Source organism: Neodiprion lecontei, chromosome 7, assembly GCF_021901455.1.
Source record: "Neodiprion lecontei isolate iyNeoLeco1 chromosome 7, iyNeoLeco1.1, whole genome shotgun sequence".
NCBI classification, from domain to species: domain Eukaryota; kingdom Metazoa; phylum Arthropoda; class Insecta; order Hymenoptera; family Diprionidae; genus Neodiprion; species Neodiprion lecontei.
This window is the reverse complement of record NC_060266.1, coordinates 9083421-9107972: the sequence shown is the minus strand read 5'-3', so window position 1 is coordinate 9107972 and position 24552 is coordinate 9083421. Positions and strand designations below refer to the sequence as shown.

Here is a 24552-nt window from a genome sequence, read left to right as displayed (position 1 = left end):
TTTTGACTGTTTTCTGAATGAGAAATTTATCATTTCTACACATAAACTCAAATAAAATATTAAATTTTATCTAAAAACGAACTACTCACTTTGACGTAGCGCTGACTGTGCAGAACTCACAAATGAAACTGAAATGCGTCCAATCCGTAATCATCCGTATTAAAGCTTCTTTGTCTGGGTACATTGTCTTTGTTCCCGACTTGTCTTCGTTCCCGATGATTCATTTTTGAACCTTTGATGATACAGTGAGGAAATGAAAAAAATGTTAACATTTCAAAACATCTTGGAGGTAGTTCCGTCCAATATTTATTTTCGATAAAATCCAAACTTACGTCTTATTTCCTTCGTGTTTATATGCAATATATATTTTTCCAGACTTTTCGACTTGAATTTGACTATTTCTTGCGTACGCGCAAGATATACAGAGTTGAGGGGTAGTTACCCCGTCCAATATTTTTTGTCGACAAAATCCAGAAACACGTAATTTTTCTCTTGTGTACATACGCAATATAAATTTTTTCAAATTCTTAGATTTCGATTGGACAATTTTTCGCGTAAGCGCAAGATAAACAGCGTTCAAGGGTAGCTACCCCGTCCAATATTTTTTTCGAAAAAATCCAAATATATGTCGTATTTCCATCGTGTTAATACGCATTGTATATTTTTCAGATTTTTATAGTTGAATTTCACCATTTTCTCGCGTAAACGCAAGATAAACAGCGCTTAAGGGTAGTTACCCCTCCAATATTTTTTTTCTACGAAATCTGAATACATGTCATATTTCCTTCGTGTTCGTACGCATTGTATATTTTTTCAGATTTTTAGACCGAAATTTGACGATTTTGTGCATACGCGCAAGATAAATAGCGTTCGGGATTTGTTACCCCGGCCAATGTTTTTTTTCGGGAAAATCCAACAACACGTAAATTTTATTTTGTATTCGCAATATATATTTTTTTAGATTTTAGACTTGAATTTGACAATTTTTTGCAGAAATGTGATTATATTCAGGGCTGGCTCACCACCTCAATTTTTTAATTTTTTTTCTATTTTTTAATTTTTGAGAAGAATACATACTTCATTTCTCTTCATGAGAAAAATTTTCCAGTCGGATTGGTTAAAAAATATCATGTTCTTGTGGGTGAAACTGCCCTTAAAGTGTTTCATGGCCGATAAAAAAAAATACGTGTCGCTTAGTTTTTAGTCTACTATAACATATTACAAAAGAAATCGAATCAGAGAGTTCGGGCTGGGATACCTTCCTTGAAAATATAACGCCACGACTCAGGTAAAGAGATCCGATACGCGAAGCTGAGAATTCGAAACATCCGCCCTCATTACTCGTGAGATTGCTTCGTTATTATTGGCTCTCGGATTACATAATTCCTAAGCTTAGCTTATCGCTACGTTGATGTCCGTTGTCACGAACCGCTGATTGGGTGTTCGACTCATCGGTGCTCCGTATTCCGTCTCTAGCGTGGTGACGACTTCGCGATATGCACAGTGGGACGAAGTCCTGGAAAATCGTAGTAAACCTCGAAAAACAAAAACTCGATTCGGCGAATTTCAACTAATGGGTCAGGTAGAGTAATGATAAGTGCATTTAAGCCTCGAACGGAAAGATCGTAGCCCCTATACCTGGCTAGCGACTTCAGTTCAATGTTAACCTTCGTTGAAAGCATGGGAATTGATCAAGGACACGAAGCAAAAGCAGTGAATTTCAAAACTCCATATCTCGAGTATACATAACGCGATTTCAATTTTTTTTAAATGGTTCCGACTTCTAGAGGTACGTAGAAAATATTTTTATACTAGGTATATGAAAAAGTGATGTCCATCCTGCAAAATACGGTTATATTCAGTACCGTCGCGAAAACGATATAATTTTAGAGACTTGTATTTTCAAACAGATGTGAAGTAACATTTTATACCTTATTGAACAAAGATCCAAGTTTAAGTCTTTAGACGAGTCTCTTAGCTTACAAAATTCACAGAAATGGGCTCCTCTTACCTGCTCCTTTGGCTGTGACGATTGTTCTTAATTTATGCAGAGTATCAGTGGGTACGTAACGTGTAGTAACAGGATTTCAGTACGTACAATAGGAAACTAAAACGAGTCTTAATATATACCAGTTGTTCATAACAAGCTAGCACGATTATTTTAGATTCATATTGTTTATGATAAATGTTATCGATAATTTGTGTGGTTCAAGATTTATTGAGCGGCAGCATATGTTTTATTGTTGTGGTTGTCAAAAACTATACAGTGTGTCCACGAGGAAAGTGCGCACCTTATGACATCAGCCAATAATCTGTCGCTACGTTTCGCTACAACGAATAATAAAATGTAACTCTGCACCGTGTTTTATTAAAATGTTTCGAATAAAATATTTTCGTATCAAAGCAGACTTATTTTCACTTACCTGATGTAATTCAGATCGAGTTCTAAGCGAAAAGAACGATTTGCTGCTTCTTTTTACTGAATTCGCTTGTTAAAGAGATGGGCTTTCCACTTTTCTCACTTTATGAAATCGATACCATGAGCTGATGTATCTCGTTGAATTTCAATTTTTCAGTTAACCATGAATGAGTCTTCACCGTTAATTATTTGGTTCGCGTCACTTCCATTTACACTCGTGTAGCATCAATTCGCGAGCGGTGAACATAACCTCATCCGAGTTCGCAAGGGCAACGCGAAGTTTTGGTGAAGTATTTTGTTAATAATGATTTTCGGATTACAGTGATAAATTAACCGTCGAAAGAATCCGATGATTTGATTGACGCGATTAACGTGTGTCTGATTTATTTTACTTCGGATCAGCTTCGAATCGATGAACTGTTTTTCGTAACAAAACAACGTAGGGACATTTTCTGCCAGTCGCGATTGGTATTGCGTCGGCTGCTCAATGAGGCGGTAACTGTTGGTCAATAAAATTCGAACGACTTGACGCAGGCGTATAAGGTGTGAACTTTCCTCGTGGACACACTGTACAGTTTTTGGATTGTACAGTTCAGCGTATTATTGTATTACTTCAACGTGACAGCTGTTTTGAGTAGCGCTGACGAAAATCCTGAAAATTTCTCCCTTATTTGCAAGTGGGGCTCTGGGCAAAGTATATTCAAACAAAAGTTTCAAGAATACAACATATCGGACTCAAGGGTGTTTTTCACTTCAGTCGTGCTATTAAAACTCGTGTCTGTCGATAACAAATCGAATGCGTAAATTATAATTTGGAAACATCATAGGTCTCCGTTTTCTCAATTCTGTGGACCACTAAGATAACAATTTTGAAACGAAAACTCAGAATCGACATCAAACGAAGAACTGTAGAACGAAAATCATATAAGACACTTGTTCAGAAACTAGAGACACTAAATCGGAACAAAATCTCAAACAAATTTCAAGTGATGTTGACATCATCGTTAACGATGATCGATGAGAAACTTTGCAACGCATTGAGACCTACTAGTTCTTCTCTACGTTGCTACATACATATGTGGAGCCAAAGATTTTGATTACATTGATACTTTACTATGTTGACTGTCTACAAAAAACAGTCTAATTGGACTTTTTCAGATTCAGTCTATCAACATTGCACGGGTGGATATCGGTTTTCGAATGCTGTTTGCATTTGTATTCCAAAGTGAAAATTAAAAAATGGCCAGCACGTATTGAGGAACAGAAACAGATCGTACAAGAGAGTAAGAGGGTTGTTCAAAAGGGCTTCCGTACTGAATCAGGACTAATTGTCGAATAACTAGAGCCTAGGTTCGGCAGTATCAATCACGGTAATACAGCTCTGCGATTTCTCGAGAATTCAATTGTATCTGCTATGATAACGAAGGTTAACGAGAATTAAATTTAACGATTTTACGTTATTCTGCAGGCTATTTAAAATGACCACGAAATTGATATTGACAAATTTCGAGAATGTACGGAACAAACTGCGCGAATACCTGTCGAACTATACCTGTGGTATTATATGCCTACCTCGGTGCACAAACTTCTTATCCATGATCCACAAAACACAGCTCATGCATTAATACCCATTGGTCAACAATCCGGAGATGCTCAAGAAACTACAGACAAAGCATCAAAACTATTTGAGCAAATTTAACACGAAAGTGATCGAGATCCACAAGTAAAATCGAGTAAAATCTAATCCGCACATTTAAGTGTCCATAAATTACCCCAGAAAAAAATGAACAGTTTATCTGTCGAAGCTGTAGAATTGTTCATTCCACCTATAGTAAGTTAATCTAATGCAGAAAATGATTTTCAATTTGACGACGATTCTGACGAGGAAATTGTATTTCATTATTTGATTTTGTAATACTTGTAACTTTTTACGATGAATTTTCTAGAACAGACAATGATTCTTTCCTTTCTGCACGGGTAAGTCAATTGAAACTTCGTAAATGAAAGGAGCTTAGTTGATGATTTAGGCCCTACTTCTCAGTCAATCCAACGTATATTCAGTATACAGTAAGTCAATTTAAACTCCCAGAATGGGAAGAGGAGCTTAGTTGATGAATTACGCCCTACCCCTCAGCCAATCTAGCAAATGTTCAGTATACAGCAGGAATCAATTGATACTCCGAGAACGGGAAGAGCTTAGTTAAGCAATCAGGCCCTACCCCGCAGCCAATCTGGTGAATAAGCAGGATATAAGCCTATGAATATTAATGACTTTTCGTTGCCTAATTGTTGACATTTCGAGCTGTTGTCTTTCCTTTGTTCTAATATCTTTATTATTGTATATGATATACAGTAGTTACCTGCATGTACACTTTCAATCTTACTTTGATAATAACAACTAATGACTTCTCGACGTACCAAACGGTCAGATGTTTGAATAGTCTTGGGTACATGTTGATATTGTTCACGGAAGTTATGTCCAAACATTCTTAAAAGTTCACGTCACGATAATTATTTATTAATCAAGTTGATTGTAGACGTTAAGGCTTTGAAAATTATTGGCACTCAATAACCCGGTTCTTTTGAAACGAGGCGAACTTGAATTGAATTGAGGAAATAGTAAGAAAAAACTCGATGGCGTCTTATGAGATGACAAGAATTAGTCAAGCACAATAAAGTTGAAATTAAGGAGATAGTGAGTTTCCTTCAATTAACACAATAAACCGAAGCGCGCGCTGTAAACAAAAGAGCTGAAGAAAAAACTCTTCTTCACGGATAGAGAGATTTCTTGGGTGAGCTACTGGTAACTCAGCGTTTCTTAGTTCAATTCTCGGTATTAGTCAATTTGACCATTCATCTTATTGTAACGCTAATTTCTGTTATCCTCAGATGAGGACTTACCGCTGACACTTTGGTACGATTCTTCAACTATTCTTAACTAGCTAAATTATAACAAAATAATACCGGTTAGGCCGAGAGTTTCCGTCATACAGTGGTACATCGGATTTTCGGTAACGATGGTCTTCGGGAGCGGAAAATGGTAGTCATCGGTAGTTGTTGATCCCTCGGTGGCCGGGATCCTCGTTCTAGTACCTTGTTTGCTTGCATCGGAGGGCGAAATTATAGAATTTATAAACAACAAATTAGTTAGTAGTAGTTATTGCCTCTTTTATATCGAGTTTGGTTAGAGTATCCCGCCAGGGACGCGTTTTCCGGAAGTTTCGTTCAGTTTTGTGCCCTTGTGACGAGCGGCTCTGAAACGCCACGTTACAACATATAATATGAGGGATTACTATTATTCCCTATGGGACTTCCATTAAGAGGGGCGGAAATAGCTGGTATGAGAATACGAGAACTAGATAATTTAATCACGTGAGGTAATAAGTAAGAAAAACACATTATTAAGTGGGACACGGAGTTTTAAAAAACATATGTCGCGGCGTAACAGCAGCGACCCAAAAAACTCCCAAGTACTGATTTTTATCTCTATTGAATGATTTTTTTTTCAAGTTGTGGCTACCATTGCAGCTCCTCTATATTGAATTTTTACATTTTGACTAAAAATTTGAAATCAGTGACTCGGAAAACTCCCACGAACTGGTTTGCATACATATCTCACGACGTTTTTAAAATTATGCACGCCATATTGGATCCGCTACATTGAATTTTAAAAAACATAAGTGAGAATGCTTCTGTGTAGGTACGATGGGATTTTAAGTTTTTGTCAGTTTTTTCGGTGTCTTGGCCCCTCGTGACTTGGTATCGCATATACTCGAAACAGAAAAATCCTGAAATTTCTCATTCGCTAGCTTGTCAAGTCTCGCAGTCTCCCCTCAGAGTTTCGGTTGGGCGACCCTTGTCCTGGCTTACCTTTTCTACTATATTAACAAATAATATCACAATTTTCCTAATTTTGGGTTACGCATTCAAAATGCCACGTCATAGTACCTTGCGTAAAAACAGATTTGATGGATATCGTTGAACCCTTAGACGTAGACTTAGGGCTGTCTCAAGTCAGAAAAATTGCAGGAATTTGCACAAGGTTAAGAAATACACAGACAGTATTACCAACTAAATGTTATAATCATGTTACAGTATTTCATGAGCAACTTGACCTTGGAATGTCTAATAACTGCAGTGATGAATTTGCATTATCTCTCAGACAATCTATTCCAAATCAGCTAGTGATAATGTAATTTGAAAGATTGTTTATTATTTTCCTGATTTCAGGGTTTGAAAAACATCAACGAAGTATGGAAGAAGATGATGCTTGAAATGGTACCATACAAAGATCAGGGAATATTCAGACTCAAAACAGTTGACGACATCACTCAAGCATTAGAAGATCATCAGATTCAGTTATCCGCCATGAAATCCACGAGGTTCAAGGCTGCCAGTTTAATCATATTTATTTATAACCAACGAACATGTACTCTTCTGTATTGTTTTGAAAATACTCAAATCCTTGAATAACAATAAGCTATTTACTCATGCCTGCGTTACAGATTTGTTGAACCGTTTGCGGTAGAAGTAGATTATTGGGAAAGAGCACTATCTGACGTGAATGAGGCATTAGACGCAGTTCTCTTGGTACAACGAAGCTACATGTATCTCGACAACATATTTTACTCGGAAGATATTAGAAAACAGTTGCCAAAAGAGACAGACGATTTTGACAAGATAACTATGACATGGATGGAAGTCAGTGGGCGCATAGCAGCTAACGGGCTTGCTTTGAAAGTAACTCGTGACCCACGTGAGTATCATGCAATACACCCATATATGTATTAGCGCTGGCTGTCAAGGTTCCCGTTCAGCTATTGGAACAAGTTTTTTCTTTGTCTTTTGATTAACCTTCCGAAAAAAATAAATGAAATAGATTCTGTAAAATCATCAAACTATACGCAGGTCATAGTTATTACTAAAAATCATCCTTCTTCGTAAACGACGAACGAAGAATTTTTTTCGATATAAACAGCCTCTTCCAATGTACTTTTAACATAATAATACACCTATTGATGTATTTGGTACTATATGATAAGAAGCCTAAGTACCACTTATGTTTTCATAAATATTGTCTTCAAGAATCTGTCGCAATTTTGATGATCATGGTTAGTCGAATGAACAGAACATATATTTCTGAAAGGTTTTATCACTCACGTTTCTAGTAAGAAACGTTTGCGAGTATGCAATTAATTGCGCACTGTAAGTTCTGAAAGCCTTATGGTTTCTACGCCGTAAGGGGCCGTACTTGAATCACGTGTCAAATTTAGAGGTGAGGGGGGGTCAAACCAGTCTGTTACTATTTGTTGCAGTACGGAGGAGGGTGTTTTTAATATTTTTATGTAATTTGTCAAAATAAAAATAAACAAAAGTAAAACTTTACGGCGATGGCTAAAAAAGTATGACTCAAATTTGGTACGCTACGGTCTGCCTATAGCAAACCTGTTAACATCTTAAGAGTAGCGCCATGCAGCGATTCTTCGCTCAAGACCAGCCAACTTAATAATAATAGTATAATATAATATTTCATTATTGATCACAAATTTTTTGCAAATACATGTTAATTAGAGTAGAGTAGAGCAGGGGATTGGTAGTGGTAGGTAGAAACACACGCATTTGCACGAGGAACAAGGGAAACTGCCGAAAACTTTGTCCAGGTGTAGCCGGACCCGAGTCCAAAGCACCGACCAGCAACGCAGCGACTGAACGGCGTCGCGGCGTGACCCGTCTTATATTTTTTCAAGTTTGCTTGAAAATGACCAGCAGTCTTGAAGAATTAAAGAGTTTCTAACAATAGAGCGGGTAGGGGAGAAATCAATGTTCTGTGACGACTCGTTACATAAGAGAAAGTAAAGAAGTAATTCTCAATGCATGACATAAATTAAGCACTACCTCTAATCTGATTTCTGTATTTTTATCTCTTCGTCAAGGTTTTCTTGTACTTCTTCGGCTACACTTCGTTAACATTTCTGCCCACTATTAGATAAATTGGTTAAGCGATTGCTGGAAAAATGGTAATATTGCTCTATTTGAGTACTGTGAGGTCTTCAGGTTTTATATCCTGATGTGTTTTTTTCAACACGTATTTGACAATTTTCATGCGTCCTAACACCATTACATTACTTTCCGGTGACTCTATAGATGACATTATGTGTTTAAAGTCTTAGTACTATACGAAATGTTCAAAATTCTTGCAGTTGAAAGAAGAAACTCCATTGTCTTGTTTTCCTTTAGATAAATCCCATTTAAACAGCGTCGCTTTCATGAATTTGATCACAGCGCTACTTATTATTCACCCTTATACTCCCACTTTAATACACTTCGTATAGTTATCTATCAGAGGCATGTGTTCATCTTTACTTCAATGGAGAAGGTGTGCACCAGCTTCTGCCTACAGTGCCATTGATATTGAAATGGGTATTCCGAAAATCCCCGAAAATCCTTTCAATTCTTCTTCGAGATCCAAACACTGTATTTTAAAGCTGTATTCAATATTTCAAAAACGTTTTTCAAAAAAGTTCGCAACTACCGTGTTGAAACCAAAAGAGAAAGGACTCATAACCTTATCAGCACATCTTCGCGATGAGAATAGTATCCCATAAAATTTTCATCAAAATCAATTGAGTGGTTTGACCGGAATGCTGCTCCCAAAAAATCTATGATCGTATACATCTACTTGTAAAAATACGTGCAAGCTCTCATATAAATGCCAAGACGCGTCTTTCTAGGTGATTTAAGGATTTTTTGTCAATCTGATGTTCTTTTGATTGGCAAAAGTGTAAGGCACACCGTCTAATTACGATCATGCCCAAAAATTAGCCAAGCAATCCGCAAACACAAGTAACTACAATTTTTTTTTTGAAGTGAAAACTTCTTCAGCGGCGCTTAGCACTTTTGTAGATGGGTACAAAATGTTAAACTCGCGTCAGATTCGTAGCGCGTCAGATCCGTAGCCTGATCGAAAAACCGTAAGACGGATGGAGAGGGGGTAATATCCCCCTCTCTTTCTACCGTACGGCGAAAATGTTTGGCTTTCTTAGGCCATATTAGCTTTATTGAAGGGAGAACAGGTAACTAAATGATTGATACGCCTGGATAAGTATCACAGATAATGAATTATCGTTTATTAAAGAATTCTGATGAAGATATTACGTGGTTCTTTCGCCACAGCTCTGGCTGAGTGTAACCGGCCCTTTTTGCTAGCGCTCGGGAGAGAGTTCTCGCCCGATCATTCGTCGCAGAGACGGAACGTCAGCGTCTGCTTACGCTGCCGCTTATGATCTGGGGCGCTGCTCTCAGCTCTGACGACGGGCGAACCTGGTCGTTGTCGAGAGGTCGCCACATCTACTCCCCCCCCTCCCCCCCAGTAGAGTTCGTATTCTGTGAGAGATTTTCGATCTCCAGATTTTCATTCGGAATGTACGCTGGCTTCAGTCTTTCAATGGAAATGTTTTTCTCGTGTTCCTCAACGTTGACCTTGAAGACCCGCTCGTTGATCCTTTCGATGGTTTTATACGGACCTTTATATGGCGGTTCCAGTGGTGCTCTCACGTGGTCGCATCGAACGAACACATGAGTGCAATCGCTCATGTCCTTGTGGATGAAGGAGCGTTTTTTGGTGTGATGAGCAGTCGGAGTTGGTTTGATTTGCCTCATTGCCTCGCGATGGTTTTCCAGGAACTTTTCTGGATCCTCAATTTCTTCGTTCTGCGTGAAGAACTCTCCTGGGACTCTTAAGGTCGTTCCGTACAGCATTTCTGCCGGCGACGCTTTGATGTCGTCTTTATACGAAGTCCAGAGGCCGAGCATTACAGATGGTAGAAGGAGAGTCCATGGGATTTCCGGTTTGCACATGAGCGAGGTTTTAAGCGTTCGATGCCACCGTTCCACCATGCCATTCGACGCTGGGTGGTAGGGAATGGTTCTTATTCGATTTGCTTCGATGAATTTGGTCAATCCCCGGAACAGCGCAGATTCGAACTGCGACCCTTGGTCTGTCGTGATCTTCAGCGGTGTCCCATATTAGCTGATCCAGTTGTCGAAAAGCGCTGTGATTATCGTTTCCGTGTTGATGTCTCTGAGTGGTATTGCCATCGGTCAACGTGAGAAGCGATCGATGATGGTTAGGCAGTATTTAAAGCCGTCGACGTTGGGCATCATTATTATGTCGATGTTTATGTGGTTAAATCTGGCGTCCTCTACGTCGATTTTGTTCGGCATGCTTCGATTGTGTCTCTGGATCTTCGCTCGTTGGCACTCCAGACACTCTTTTGCCCATTGCGTTGCGTCTTTTTTGATTCCCGGCCAAATGTACTTTTCTCTGATCTTCTTGCCTGTGTTCCGGATACTCGGGTGCGAGAGGCCATGGATCGAGTTGAATGCTGTTTTTCTCAAGGTCTTTGGGATGTACGGTCTGACGGTTCCTTTAGCAATGTCGCAGTAAATCTCTTTTTCGTCGATTTGGAGTCGCTGGAGTTTTAGCGATGAGGTTCCCTCGATGAGTTGTCTCAGTTCTTCATCTCCATCTTGTGCGTCAGCGATTTTTTGGCTGGATAGTACTGTTGGCATGTTTATTGTGTTTATCTATTATAGAATCTTGGTGATCGGTCAATTAAGAAAACGTATTTTTAGTTAACGTTTCGACCCGGATATGGGCCCTCCTCAGAACGATTTATTTTTTAACTGTCAAGAATAACAAGAAAGATTTTTTATAAAATAAATAATAGTACTAGAAGTAATAAGACTTAAATATTGTAGATGTAATACTCTTAGAGCTATTATATATTGTTGATTAGTAAGAACCTTATGATTAATTAAAATAAGGATGTCTTTAAGTGTTATTTACCTTTTGAATTAGGTAAGTGGACTAAGATGTAGTCGAATTCACAATTACAATTGGTGGAGATAGTGTTCTTTTGAGTGACGGTAGACAATGTCAATCTTCAAGTTATTTTATATGTGGAAGTTAATGGGCTTCCAAAAATTCACAAAGAGGATGTCCCTTTAAGAATAATCGTCTCATTTGTCAATAGCCCGACCTATACCTTAGCCAAGACAATCAATTCATGGCTCACCACCAATATCACACCTCCCATCTCGAGAGTTAAAGATAGCTTTTTCTTAGTTGATACAATTAAAACATTGATTATCCCGGACAATTATACGTTAATATCGCTAGATGTAATTTCACTCTTTACCAACGTTCCTACAGATCTCGCATTGCGTGCAGTAAACAACCGGTGGGCTTCTCTGGAAAATAAGATCCCAATTCCCCTTATTGAACTTGATAAAGCCTTAAAAATATGTTTTGACTCCGCAATATTTAAATTTAATAATGATACTTATGCACAACAGTTTGGTTTGCCTATGGGATCTCCTCTCTCCCCAATCCTGTCAGACCTTGTCATGGAAGACTTGGAAACGTCTTGCATTAATGATCTTGGTTTTGATTTATCGTTCTATTTTCGATACGTGGATGATATTCTTACTGCCGTTCCAAACGAAAAAATAGATCACACCCTTAATATTTTTAACCGGTACCATCCAAGATTACAATTTACTGTCGAAACAGAAGAAAATAACGCCATCAGTTTCTTAGACGTATTGTTGATACACAACAATAATAATATCAAGACAGATTGGTTTCACAAAAAAACTTGGTCACAAAGATACCTGAATTTTAATTCTCACCATCCTTTGTCCTTCAAAATAGGCACCATCATTAACCTAGTTGACCGAGCTATCAAACTAGCTAGTATAGAGTTCCAGGAAAAAAACCTGTCGCTCATATACAATATACTTAGATGGAATGATTACCCTCATGGCCTATTACAACAACAAATTAATAAGAGACGCACCTACATCAACAACATACCTGACAATAATATTGACTCTGCTCCCGCTGAAGATAACAATAGACCAGCTACTACATATATCCCCATCCCATATGTATCTGGTCTCTTTGAGTCCCTTAACCGCTTATTCGCCAAATATAATGTCAAGTTTGTTGGAAAAAATTCAAAAGATTTACAACTAGTTTTTGATACAGGAAAAGACAAGATCCCCATGGGCAAACGATGTAATGTCGTGTATAAAATACCATGCAATGATTGCAATTAAGTCTACATAGGTCAAACTGGTCGACATCTCAACACTAGAATTAGGGAACACCAACGCAACGTAAATGAGATTGAAGAACGTCACACAGCTCTAACGAAACATAGTATCGATAAACAACACACTTTTAATTACGACAACACAAACATCCTTTGTGAAGAACACAATTATTATAGAAGACTGTTATTAGAAATGTGCAACATTGTAGGTCACACCAATTCTGTTAATCTTAGACAAGATGTTGAACATTTAAGTAATATTGACAAACCTCTAATCTCCTCCCACACAACAAATATTGTTTAACCTGAACTACATACAAAAAATTTTTTTGTCCCCATTATACAGTCCTTTCTACATAACTTTTCTTACAAAATATTTATTGTTTCTCTGTATAATTGTTTATAATAGGTTCACCTTCACTCTGGATTACATTGTTTTCTCCCATCAGTCGTTATTCACCTGTTGACTCAATTGGTTCAACCAACAATATTTCGTTAGACATGTGGAACTTAATTATAAAGAGCCTACCTCCACTTCTTTGACTCCTGTGAATTAATTTTATTGCTCAAAAGACCTTCTTCAATAACCTTTTAACACAATGACATACTGACTGTGTCTTTTTAATTAATGACTTCCAACCATTAACTTCCACATATAAAATAACTTGAAGATTGACATTGTCTACCGTCACTCAAAAGAACACTGTCTCCACCAATTGTAATTGTGAATTCGACTACATCTTAGTCCACTTACTTAATTCAAAAGGTAAATAACACTTAAATTGAAGAATGAAGTTTGTCGAAAAATCCGGTCAGGAAGAAGAAAGTTTAATACTTTGTAGGACTTGAGAATAAGAATCGACGTTTCGGCCGGGCCCTGCCGACCATCCTCAGGAATAATTTCTATAATAAATTAACAAAAACAGGATGCTTCAAAACAACAATTCTGAATTGAGAGCAAAGGAAATATGTTTAAACAAATATTTGTTGTTGTAAACAAACGGTGAAAAATTAAACAGTTGCAAGAAAACTTGTCAAAGTGACAGTTTTAGGTTAAGTGTCAAAATTTTTGAGAAAGGTTAATAAGAGGTAAAATTGGAAAATGAGAATTGAAATATGTCAGAAAAATGCTTAATAATAATGTGGGAATTGGAATTGGGGAAAAGATTAGTTAAATTTGAAAAGATTACTCACAAAAAATGACGACCAGTACATGCTTGGGTGTTGTTAGTGATACAGCATTTCGGACGGAAGTGAAGGTTAGCGGGAACCGATCCGTAAATCTATGTTGATCACGAGTGATATTGATCTATGTTCGAAAGTCATGGAATACAAAAGGCAGGCGACCAATCGGAGTAAGGGGCGCCAAGATTTGAAAACAATATTGTGTGAACTAGAGAATGTTGGAGTATAAGTGGCTAAGATGTTCAATATCTGTACGTTTGTTAACGGAGTTCCTTTTGTTCTTAAAGATATGAATTATTTCTTTGATGATACGTTTATACCAATTCGGTTCTGTAGCTAGGGTTATAGAATTGTTGAAATCGAAATTGTGCCCCAGGCTTAAGGAGTGATCTGCTAAAGCACATCTGTCAGTGACATAGCATTTGATATTAGAACGATGGCTAGAAATTCTATTTTTTAGGTGTTGTGACGTTTGTCCAATATAAATCATGCTACAGTCTCGACATGGTATTTTATATACACAGTTTATTTTCTCTAAATTAGGAGTAACAGATTTTAGATGAGAAAACAGAGACAGTTTTGTAGTATTAGAAATTCTAAAAGTAATTTCAATTCCCTCGTCATTCAGAATTTTTTTGATTTGGCTAGATAGATTTTCTATATACGGTATAGAGATAGAGTTTTTAAATTTATCATTAACATCGGTTGGATTGTTGGAGTCTAAATTCCAATCAATCGAGTTGTACATTTTTTCTACTCTATACTTTTTGATATCATTAATGAATTTTATAGGATAGCCATTGGAGATAAGAGTTGTTTCAACAAGTTTTAAATTCTTTTTAAGGAATTGAGGGTTTGAGATTCCAAGGCAACGATCAAATAAGGATATGGCGACAGATTTTTTATGTTTAATGGGATGATGTGAGTTAAAATGAATGTATCTCGCAGACCAGGTTGGTTTGTGGTGCCAATCTAAAATTATGGTGTCATTGTGGTTAATCACCATAGTGTCTAGAAAACTGATTTTTCCAACTTCTTCCAACTCAAAGGTGAATTGAATACGTGGGTGAAAATTGTTAAACTTATTAAGAAGGAATTGTAGGTTTTCGTTCTTCACACACGTTATAATATCGACTACGTATCGATAGTAAAAAGGTAGGCTGAAAGGGAGATTTGAAATGATTTTTTTTTTCAAAATGTTCGAGTACTCCTCCCACAAAAATCCTCCCACATCTCACTTTCAAACAACTTCCAAAGTTAAACAAACCAAAGAATTTTTAAAACAAAATAACCACCAAGTAGTCACCGATGCTGACAAAGGTAACATTACAGTCGTCATGGAAAAGATGGAGTTTGAACAAAAATGCCAAGATATTCTTAATGACTCGACTACCTATATTCTTATTTCTCGTGATCCCACCTTAAAAATACAAAAACAAGTCAACGATATGATAAATCTATGGCAACAGAAAAAATTTATAGATTCCAACTCTGCTAAACACCTCAAAACTTTTAACTCTCTTCCTCCTAAAATATATTTTCTTCCTAAAATTCATAAAGAAAATGTTCCTCTCAGACCGATTGTTTGTAACATCAATTCTCCCACCTACAAAAATTCGAGATTTTGTTCTTGTGTCTTATCAAACATAACAGGTACATCCGACTATCACATCAAGGACACTTGGTCTTTTGTAAACAAAATCAGGGGAAAAACAATCCCTCCGGATCACCTGTTAGTATCCCTAGATGTCAAATCACTGTTTACCAACATCCCAACCAATCTAGCAATATCGATTATCAGTAAAAACTGGCCCAATTTGAAATCTCACACCAACATCAATAAAAAAGAATTCCTAGCGGCCACCAAACTTTGTTTAGATTCATGCTATTTCGCTTACAAAGATAAATTATACCAACAAATCTTTGGCGTAGCAATGGGCTCACCAATTAGCCCAGTAGTAGCGAATCTAGTACTCGAACATTTTGAAAAAAAAAATCATTTCAAATCTCCCTTTCAGCCTACCTTTTTACTATCGATACGTAGACGATATTATAACGTGTGTGAAGAACGAAAACCTACAATTCCGTCTTAATAAGTTTAACAATTTTCACCCACGTATTCAATTCACCTTTGAGTTGGAAGAAGTTGGAAAAATCAGTTTTCTAGACACTATGGTGATTAACCACAATGACACCATAATTTTAGATTGGCACCACAAACCAACCTGGTCTGCGAGATACATTCATTTTAACTCACATCATCCCATTAAACATAAAAAATCTGTCGCCATATCCTTATTTGATCGTTGCCTTGGAATCTCAAACCCTCAATTCCTTAAAAAGAATTTAAAACTTGTTGAAACAACTCTTATCTCCAATGGCTATCCTATAAAATTCATTAATGATATCAAAAAGTATAGAGTAGAAAAAATGTACAACTCGATTGATTGGAATTTAGACTCCAACAATCCAACCGATGTTAATGATAAATTTAAAAACTCTATCTCTATACCGTATATAGAAAATCTATCTAGCCAAATCAAAAAAATTCTGAATGACGAGGGAATTGAAATTACTTTTAGAATTTCTAATACTACAAAACTGTCTCTGTTTTCTCATCTAAAATCTGTTACTCCTAATTTAGAGAAAATAAACTGTGTATATAAAATACCATGTCGAGACTGTAGCATGATTTATATTGGACAAACGTCACAACACCTAAAAAATAGAATTTCTAGCCATCGTTCTAATATCAAATGCTATGTCACTGACAGATGTGCTTTAGCAGATCACTCCTTAAGCCTGGGGCACAATTTCGATTTCAACAATTCTATAACCCTAGCTACAGAACCGAATTGGTATAAACGTATCATCAAAGAAATAATTCATATCTTTAAGAACAAAAGGAACTCCGTTAACAAACGTACAGATATTGAACATCTTAGCCACTTATACTCCAACATTCTCTAGTTCACACAATATTGTTTTCAAATCTTGGCGCCCCTTACTCCGATTGGTCGCCTGCCTTTTGTATTCCATGACTTTCGAACATAGATCAATATCACTCGTGATCAACATAGATTTACGGATCGGTTCCCGCTAACCTTCACTTCCGTCCGAAATGCTGTATCACTAACAACACCCAAGCATGTACTGGTCGTCATTTTTTGTGAGTAATCTTTTCAAATTTAACTAATCTTTTCCCCAATTCCAATTCCCACATTATTATTAAGCATTTTTCTGACATATTTCAATTCTCATTTTCCAATTTTACCTCTTATTAACCTTTCTCAAAAATTTTGACACTTAACCTAAAACTGTCACTTTGACAAGTTTTCTTGCAACTGTTTAATTTTTCACCGTTTGTTTACAACAACAAATATTTGTTTAAACATATTTCCTTTGCTCTCAATTCAGAATTGTTGTTTTGAAGCATCCTGTTTTTGTTAATTTATTATAGAAATTATTCCTGAGGATGGTCGGCAGGGCCCGGCCGAAACGTCGATTCTTATTCTCAAGTCCTACAAAGTATTAAACTTTCTTCTTCCTGACCGGATTTTTCGACAAACTTCATTCTTCAATTTAAGTGTTATTTACCTTTTGAATTAAGTAAGTGGACTAAGATGTAGTCGAATTCACAATTACAATTGGTGGAGACAGTGTTCTTTTGAGTGACGGTAGACAATGTCAATCTTCAAGTTATTTTATATGTGGAAGTTAATGGTTGGAAGTCATTAATTAAAAAGACACAGTCAGTATGTCATTGTGTTAAAAGGTTATTGAAGAAGGTCTTTTGAGCAATAAAATTAATTCACAGGAGTCAAAGAAGTGGAGGTAGGCTCTTTATAATTAAGTTCCACATGTCTAACGAAATATTGTTGGTTGAACCAATTGAGTCAACAGGTGAATAACGACTGATGGGAGAAAACAATGTAATCCAGAGTGAAGGTGAACCTATTATAAACAATTATACAGAGAAACAATAAATATTTTGTAAGAAAAGTTATGTAGAAAGGACTGTATAATGGGGACAAAAAAATTTTTTGTATGTAGTTCAGGTTAAACAATATTTGTTGTGTGGGAGGAGATTAGAGGTTTGTCAATATTACTTAAATGTTCAACATCTTGTCTAAGATTAACAGAATTGGTGTGACCTACAATGTTGCACATTTCTAATAACAGTCTTCTATAATAATTGTGTTCTTCACAAAGGATGTTTGTGTTGTCGTAATTAAAAGTGTGTTGTTTATCGATACTATGTTTCGTTAGAGCTGTGTGACGTTCTTCAATCTCATTTACGTTGCGTTGGTGTTCCCTAATTCTAGTGTTGAGATGTCGACCAGTTTGACCTATGTAGACTTAATTGCAATCATTGCATGGTATTTTATACACGACATTACATCGTTTGCCCATGGGGATCTTGTCTTTTCCTGTATCAAAAACTAGTTGTAAATCTTTTGAATTTTTTCCAACAAACTTGACATTATATTTGGCGAATAAGCGGTTAAGGGACTCAAAGAGACCAGATACATATGGGATGGGGATATATGTAGTAGCTGGTCTATTGTTATCTTCAGCGGGAGCAGAGTCAATATTATTGTCAGGTATGTTGTTGATGTAGGTGCGTCTCTTATTAATTTGTTGTTGTAATAGGCCATGAGGGTAATCATTCCATCTAAGTATATTGTATATGAGCGACAGGTTTTTTTCCTGGAACTCTATACTAGCTAGTTTGATAGCTCGGTCAACTAGGTTAATGATGGTGCCTATTTTGAAGGACAAAGGATGGTGAGAATTAAAATTCAGGTATCTTTGTGACCAAGTTTTTTTGTGAAACCAATCTGTCTTGATATTATTATTGTTGTGTATCAACAATACGTCTAAGAAACTGATGGCGTTATTTTCTTCTGTTTCGACAGTAAATTGTAATCTTGGATGGTACCGGTTAAAAATATTAAGGGTGTGATCTATTTTTTCGTTTGGAACGGCAGTAAGAATATCATCCACGTATCGAAAATAGAACGATAAATCAAAACCAAGATCATTAATGCAAGACGTTTCCAAGTCTTCCATGACAAGGTCTGACAGGATTGGGGAGAGAGGAGATCCCATAGGCAAACCAAACTGTTGTGCATAAGTATCATTATTAAATTTAAATATTGCGGAGTCAAAACATATTTTTAAGGCTTTATCAAGTTCAATAAGGGGAATTGGGATCTTATTTTCCAGAGAAGCCCACCGGTTGTTTACTGCACGCAATGCGAGATCTGTAGGAACGTTGGTAAAGAGTGAAATTACATCTAGCGATATTAACGTATAATTGTCCGGGATAATCAATGTTTTAATTGTATCAACTAAGAAAAAGCTATCTTTAACTCTCGAGATGGGAGGTGTGATATTGGTGGTGAGCCATGAATTGATTGTCTTGGCTAAGGTATAGGTCGGGCTATTGACAAATGAGACGATTATTCTTAAAGGGACATCCTCTTTGTGAATTTTTGGAAGCCCATTAACTTCCACATATAAAATAACTTGAAGATTGACATTGTCTACCGTCACTCAAAAGAACACTATCTCCACCAATTGTAATTGTGAATTCGACTACATCTTAGTCCACTTACCTAATTCAAAAGGTAAATAACACTTAAAGACATCCTTATTTTAATTAATCATAAGGTTCTTACTAATCAACAATATATAATAGCTCTAAGAGTATTACATCTACAATATTTAAGTCTTATTACTTCTAGTACTATTATTTATTTTATAAAAAATCTTTCTTGTTATTCTTGACAGTTAAAAAATAAATCGTTCTGAGGAGGGCCCATATCCGGGTCGAAACGTTAACTAAAAATACGTTTTCTTAATTGACCGATCACCAAGATTCTATAATAGATTACATACGAGGTCGAGAATTCTCATTCATCTTATTGTGTTTATTATGGATAGGGCATCGGCTACATTGTTTTCCTCTCCTTTCACATGGATTATATCCGTGGTGAATTGATAGATGAAACCGAGTTGTCGCAATTGGTGAGGAGATGCCTTTTCGGAGCGTTGCGAGAAAGTGTAAATCAATGGCTTGTGATCGGTTTTTACCGAGAATTGTCGACACTCTAAAAGATGTTGGAAGTGTTTGATTCCCGCAAAGACAGCTAGCAATTCTCTATCGTACGTGCTGTACTTTTTTTCTGTTTCAGATAACTTACGTGAGAAGAATGCGATCGGTGTCCACGTCCCATTTATTTTTTGTTCCAGCGCTGCTCCGATCGCATTGTCAGATGCGTCTGTTGCCAGAGCTAATGGTGCTGTCGGTGACGGGAATTCGGTGGTCGTTATATTCATGATGCTGTTTTGGCAGTCTGTGAACGCCTGTTCCGCTTGTGGAGTCCAGTTGATCTTTGTTTTGTCGTTCTTCTTTGATTGTTTCAGGTACGAGTTCAAGGGTGCTTGAAGTTTCGCCGCGTTGGGAATCAATTTCCGGTAGTAATTGATCACACCTAGAAATCGTCGCAATTCTTTTACATTTTCAGGTTTTGGATAATTTTTTATTTTTTTAATGCGTTCTTGTGGTGGTTTGTACCCGTTTTCATCTATCGTGTAGCCGAGATATTTGACCTCCGATTTTCCCAAGAAGCATTTGCTCGGATTGATGGTGAGTCTTTTTTGTTTCAGTCTTACGAAAACTTGTCTCAAGTGTACTTCGTGTTCGGATTTGTTCTCTGACATGACGAGGATGTCGTCGATGTAGACAAACACAAAGTCGAGATCCCGAAATATTTTGTCCATGAATCTTTGGAATGTTTGGGTGGCTGCTTTTAACCTGTAAGACATTTTTAAGAATTCAAATAATCCAAAAGGGGTAATAATGGCGGTTTTTGGAATATCCTCTTTTGCCATAGGTATCCGATGATACGCTCTCGTTAAATCCAGAGTGAAAAAAATTTTCTTACCGTGAAGTTTCTGGAACAGATCTTGGATCATCGGTGGAGGATATCGGTCTGGTGTTGTTCGATCGTTCAATTTTCGATAGTTCCCACATGGTCTCCACGCTCCGGAACTCTTTTTCTGCAGGTGCAGCGGGCTTGACCACTGACGTTTCGATGGTCTGATTATTCCTAGTTACAGCACGATGTTAATCTCTACTTTTGCTGCTTTCAGTTTTTCCCCTGCCAATTTTCTTGGTCTTTCAGCTACCGGAGGTCCTTGCGTTGGGATGTAGTGAGCGATGTCTTCATTGTTCTCGTCGGTGGCTTGGATCGTTGGTTTTGTTATTTCGATGTATTGGTTCAACAGGGCCGTGTACTTTTGGCCTTCGTTGCTTGGAGAGTTTTTTTTCATGTCGACTGTCGAGATGCTATGAACTGCAACTTTGATGATTTCTCCTTTTGTTGACAGCGATGTTGTTGAATCAATTAATCGTTGTCCTTTCAGATCTATTAACAGACCGAAGCGAGCGATGAAGTCTGCACCGATGATTGCTGATTTGACGTCACCTATGATGAATGGCCACTTGAATGCTCTGCGCAGTCCCAGATCTATTTCTATCCATTGGATTCCATAGGTTTTTATGACCGTGAGATTGGCTGCGTAGAGTTGGAGCTCTGAAATTTTCAATTTTTGTTTTATTGCTTCCTGTGGAATTACTGAGACCACTGATCCGGAGTCAATTAAAAATTCGAAGTGTGTCGATTTGTCGTAGATGTGTAGGCGGTGTTCTTTCATATCCATGTTGCTGTCGCCCACTGCCTGTATAGATGACAGCTCCTTTAGTTTTCCGGTTTCGTAGCTTGTTCGATGAGTTTCGCAGTGCACGGTGGAGCACAGCGGTAGCTCTTGTCACCAAACTTTCGGTGATAGTAGCATTGACCGGTGCGTCCCGCTGAAGGAGATCGAGTTCGCGAGTGGGCTCTGGATCTTTGATTTTCCTTGTTTTCATTCTTATTTTTTTCAGTTTTCATCCACTCGGCAATTTCATTCAGTTTTTTATTCAATGTTATCGATTTTAGTTACCAGAGCTTTTCCTTCATGCGTTTTTATTGCGTTTACTGATAGTGTTTGTTCCTCACCTTGAGTTTTCACGCACATAACGTTGTTCGTTGTGTTTTCGAGGATGCTGTCGGCTATTTCTGCTAGCTCGTCCAGCGTTGCGTTGCGTACGACTTGTAACGTGTTGTGTACCGTTTGTGGTAATAATCCGAACCATTTCGTTTTGAGGAGCTCTTCTGATGCTCTGTTGTTGGCCAGCTCCTTCATTTTCCTCAGCAGTTGCGACGGTTTTTGGTCACCCAGTTGGATCTCCGAGAGCAGGATCTGCAACTGACGCTCTGATGAGGCTGTGAATCGTTTCAATATCATGTCTTTCATGTGTTGATATCGATTATCTGCTGGCGGATTGAAAAGAATGTCTGTAATTTTACAAATGGTTGCTTCGTCGAGAGCTTCTACCACCGCGTCGTACTTGGCTGAATCTGAGACGATTTTCTTTTTTCGCAGCGTCGACTCTATTTGTATAAACCATGCCGCTGGATTTATTTTCCAAAACATGGGTAATTTGTAATTTGCTATCGCACTAAGCTCGTTATCTTCACGAGTGGTTGTTACCTGCTGGTTTGAGGAGCTGGATTGGGTAGCTTGTGTTCTTTGGCTTTCTATTACCTGTTGGTTTCTCATGTCTTGGATTTCTCCTTGAAGTTCCTTGATTTGTTGCACGACGATTCCGGTTGGGTCCTCTCCACCCGCGGCTCCCTCGGAGTCCGACATTTCACCAGGTAGTTGTTTTGAGGGGGTTCGCGGTGTGGGCATGCCAAGTTTCCTCTTCTCTTTTTTAGGTTAGTTTTTTAGTCGGGGTCACCAGTTTTGGCTTTCTTAGGCCATATTAGCTTTATTGAAGGGAGAACAGGTAACTAAATTATTGGTACACCTGAATAAGTATCACAGATAATGAATTATCGTTTATTAAAGAATTCTGATGAAGATATCACGAGGTTCTTTCGCCACAGCTCTGGTTGAGCGTAACCGGCCCCTTTTGCTAGCGCTCGGGAGAGAGTTCTCGCCCGATAATTCGTCGCAGAGACGGAACGTCAGCGTCTGCTTACGCTGCCGCTTACGATCTGGGGCGCTGCTCTCAGTTCTGACGACGGGCGAACCTGGTCGTTGTCGAGAGGTCGCCACAAATGTATGCCTGCTCCGTCTTTCTCGTTTAAGTGGCGCTGGGCGCCTGCGCGTGTGTGTTTATACTACAGCCTGCTACGCGCATCCACAGATGGTGACTGCTGATGCGTTAATCGTTTGTATACTTGTTAAATTCGTGCATATAAAGTGCTGAAAAGATGGAAACGGAAGAAAGTGCATTTATTAACGAAAAAAGGGACGAAGAAATATCGAAAGAAAATAAGTGAGTACTTCATAAAAATATAGATATGTACCTACACATTATAGATGAAATATTTGTAATACGTTGATACTTTATAGCGTTAACCTATACATTCGCGCAACAAATTTTAGCGACATATTTGAGGGAAATCGTTTCTTTTTTAATAATACATTAAAGAAATGCGCGCGTGACTCATTGGTTCTTGATATTAGGAGTATCAATTGTGATACTGACCACATTGGCTTATCCAGTGCTTTGCTAATCGAGTGTAAAAACGTGTATTACGTATAAAATCATAAAAAATACGGTACTAAACAAATAATTTCAAATGAAAATAAATAAAATAGAATGATAATAAATAATCTTCGTTTTTCAGAAAAACAAAAGAAAAAAAATAAAAATCGGAAATATCAATGTGCATGGCGTCAGCGTAGAAAAAATTTGAAAAAAAAAAGATTCGAAGGAAGAAAAAGAAGAAAAAAAAAAGAAAAAGACATCGTGAAAATCAAAGGGCATATTATTTATGTAATATAAATTGTCATGTTTGTCTACGATAGCGCAATAAATGAATATTGTATTTTACCACATGAATGATAGTACTTTTATACTGATAAATAAAACAATTCGTGCGACATTATTCCCTAACCATTCCAACATATTCAAAAATGCACAGCGTTGATGTTTAAGTTATCACTTCTGCCGGCACTCCCGGAGTGCAACCCTTCCTTTTTTTTTGATCACTATTCATCCACGTTGCCACGTACCAATATAGATCGGAAGACCTCGTGGTCCACGATCCGTAATGATTGAAAGATTCACACCCGCTGGATTAGGGTTGATTACCGCGAGGGTTGTGTCCTTGTCAAAGTGCAAAAGCACACCTGTTGCGCTAAAACGTTGACATCTATAAGGTTAAGATTGCAGTACTAAGAAATGGGGAAATTAAATTCTGAAAATAATAAGTCGTAGAATTTCATTAAAGCAAATAAAATGTGTACGTACAATATAAAAGGGTTATAGAGCGACCTACAATTCACGTAAGGAGACGGTAAATAATCTGGATAAGAAGATAAGAACTGAACAAAATGATATTAATAGTTAATCAAGAATAAAAAAGATGTTTTTAAATGAGAAAGATTGAGAACTCTGAAAAGGGCAGAGGAATATCATAAGTTGACAAAATGTTAGATTAATAATCTGGGATTTCCAGTTCAGTGATTAGGATTTGAGGTATAGTTAGAGGGAAAGGTGAGCCGATAAGTTTTTCTGGAATATAGTTGAAGTTATCTTCTGGAACCTACCGCCGGTACCAAGCTGTATCTTTGACCTGAGTCCCAAAATCATTACAAAGGATCCAACATCCTCCAAGCTAGCCAGCGAAACTGGACTGTTGAATCTTCGCAGACTTGATCATCGAAATTGATGTCCTGCAGCGACCTGAAGGCCTTGGATGG

General features: G+C 37.5%; 1 protein-coding gene across 1 annotated transcript in view; it reads left to right on the top strand.

Annotated features, from left to right (window-relative positions):
• LOC107227614 (dynein axonemal heavy chain 2) overlaps positions 1 to 24552 on the top strand; it is a 732784-nt gene that overhangs the window by 119519 nt on the left and 588713 nt on the right. The window contains exons 7-8 of the mRNA XM_046746102.1: positions 6650 to 6801; positions 6925 to 7175. Coding sequence (XP_046602058.1) covers positions 6650 to 6801; positions 6925 to 7175 — 403 coding nt within the window. The remainder of the gene's footprint in view (positions 1 to 6649; positions 6802 to 6924; positions 7176 to 24552) is intronic.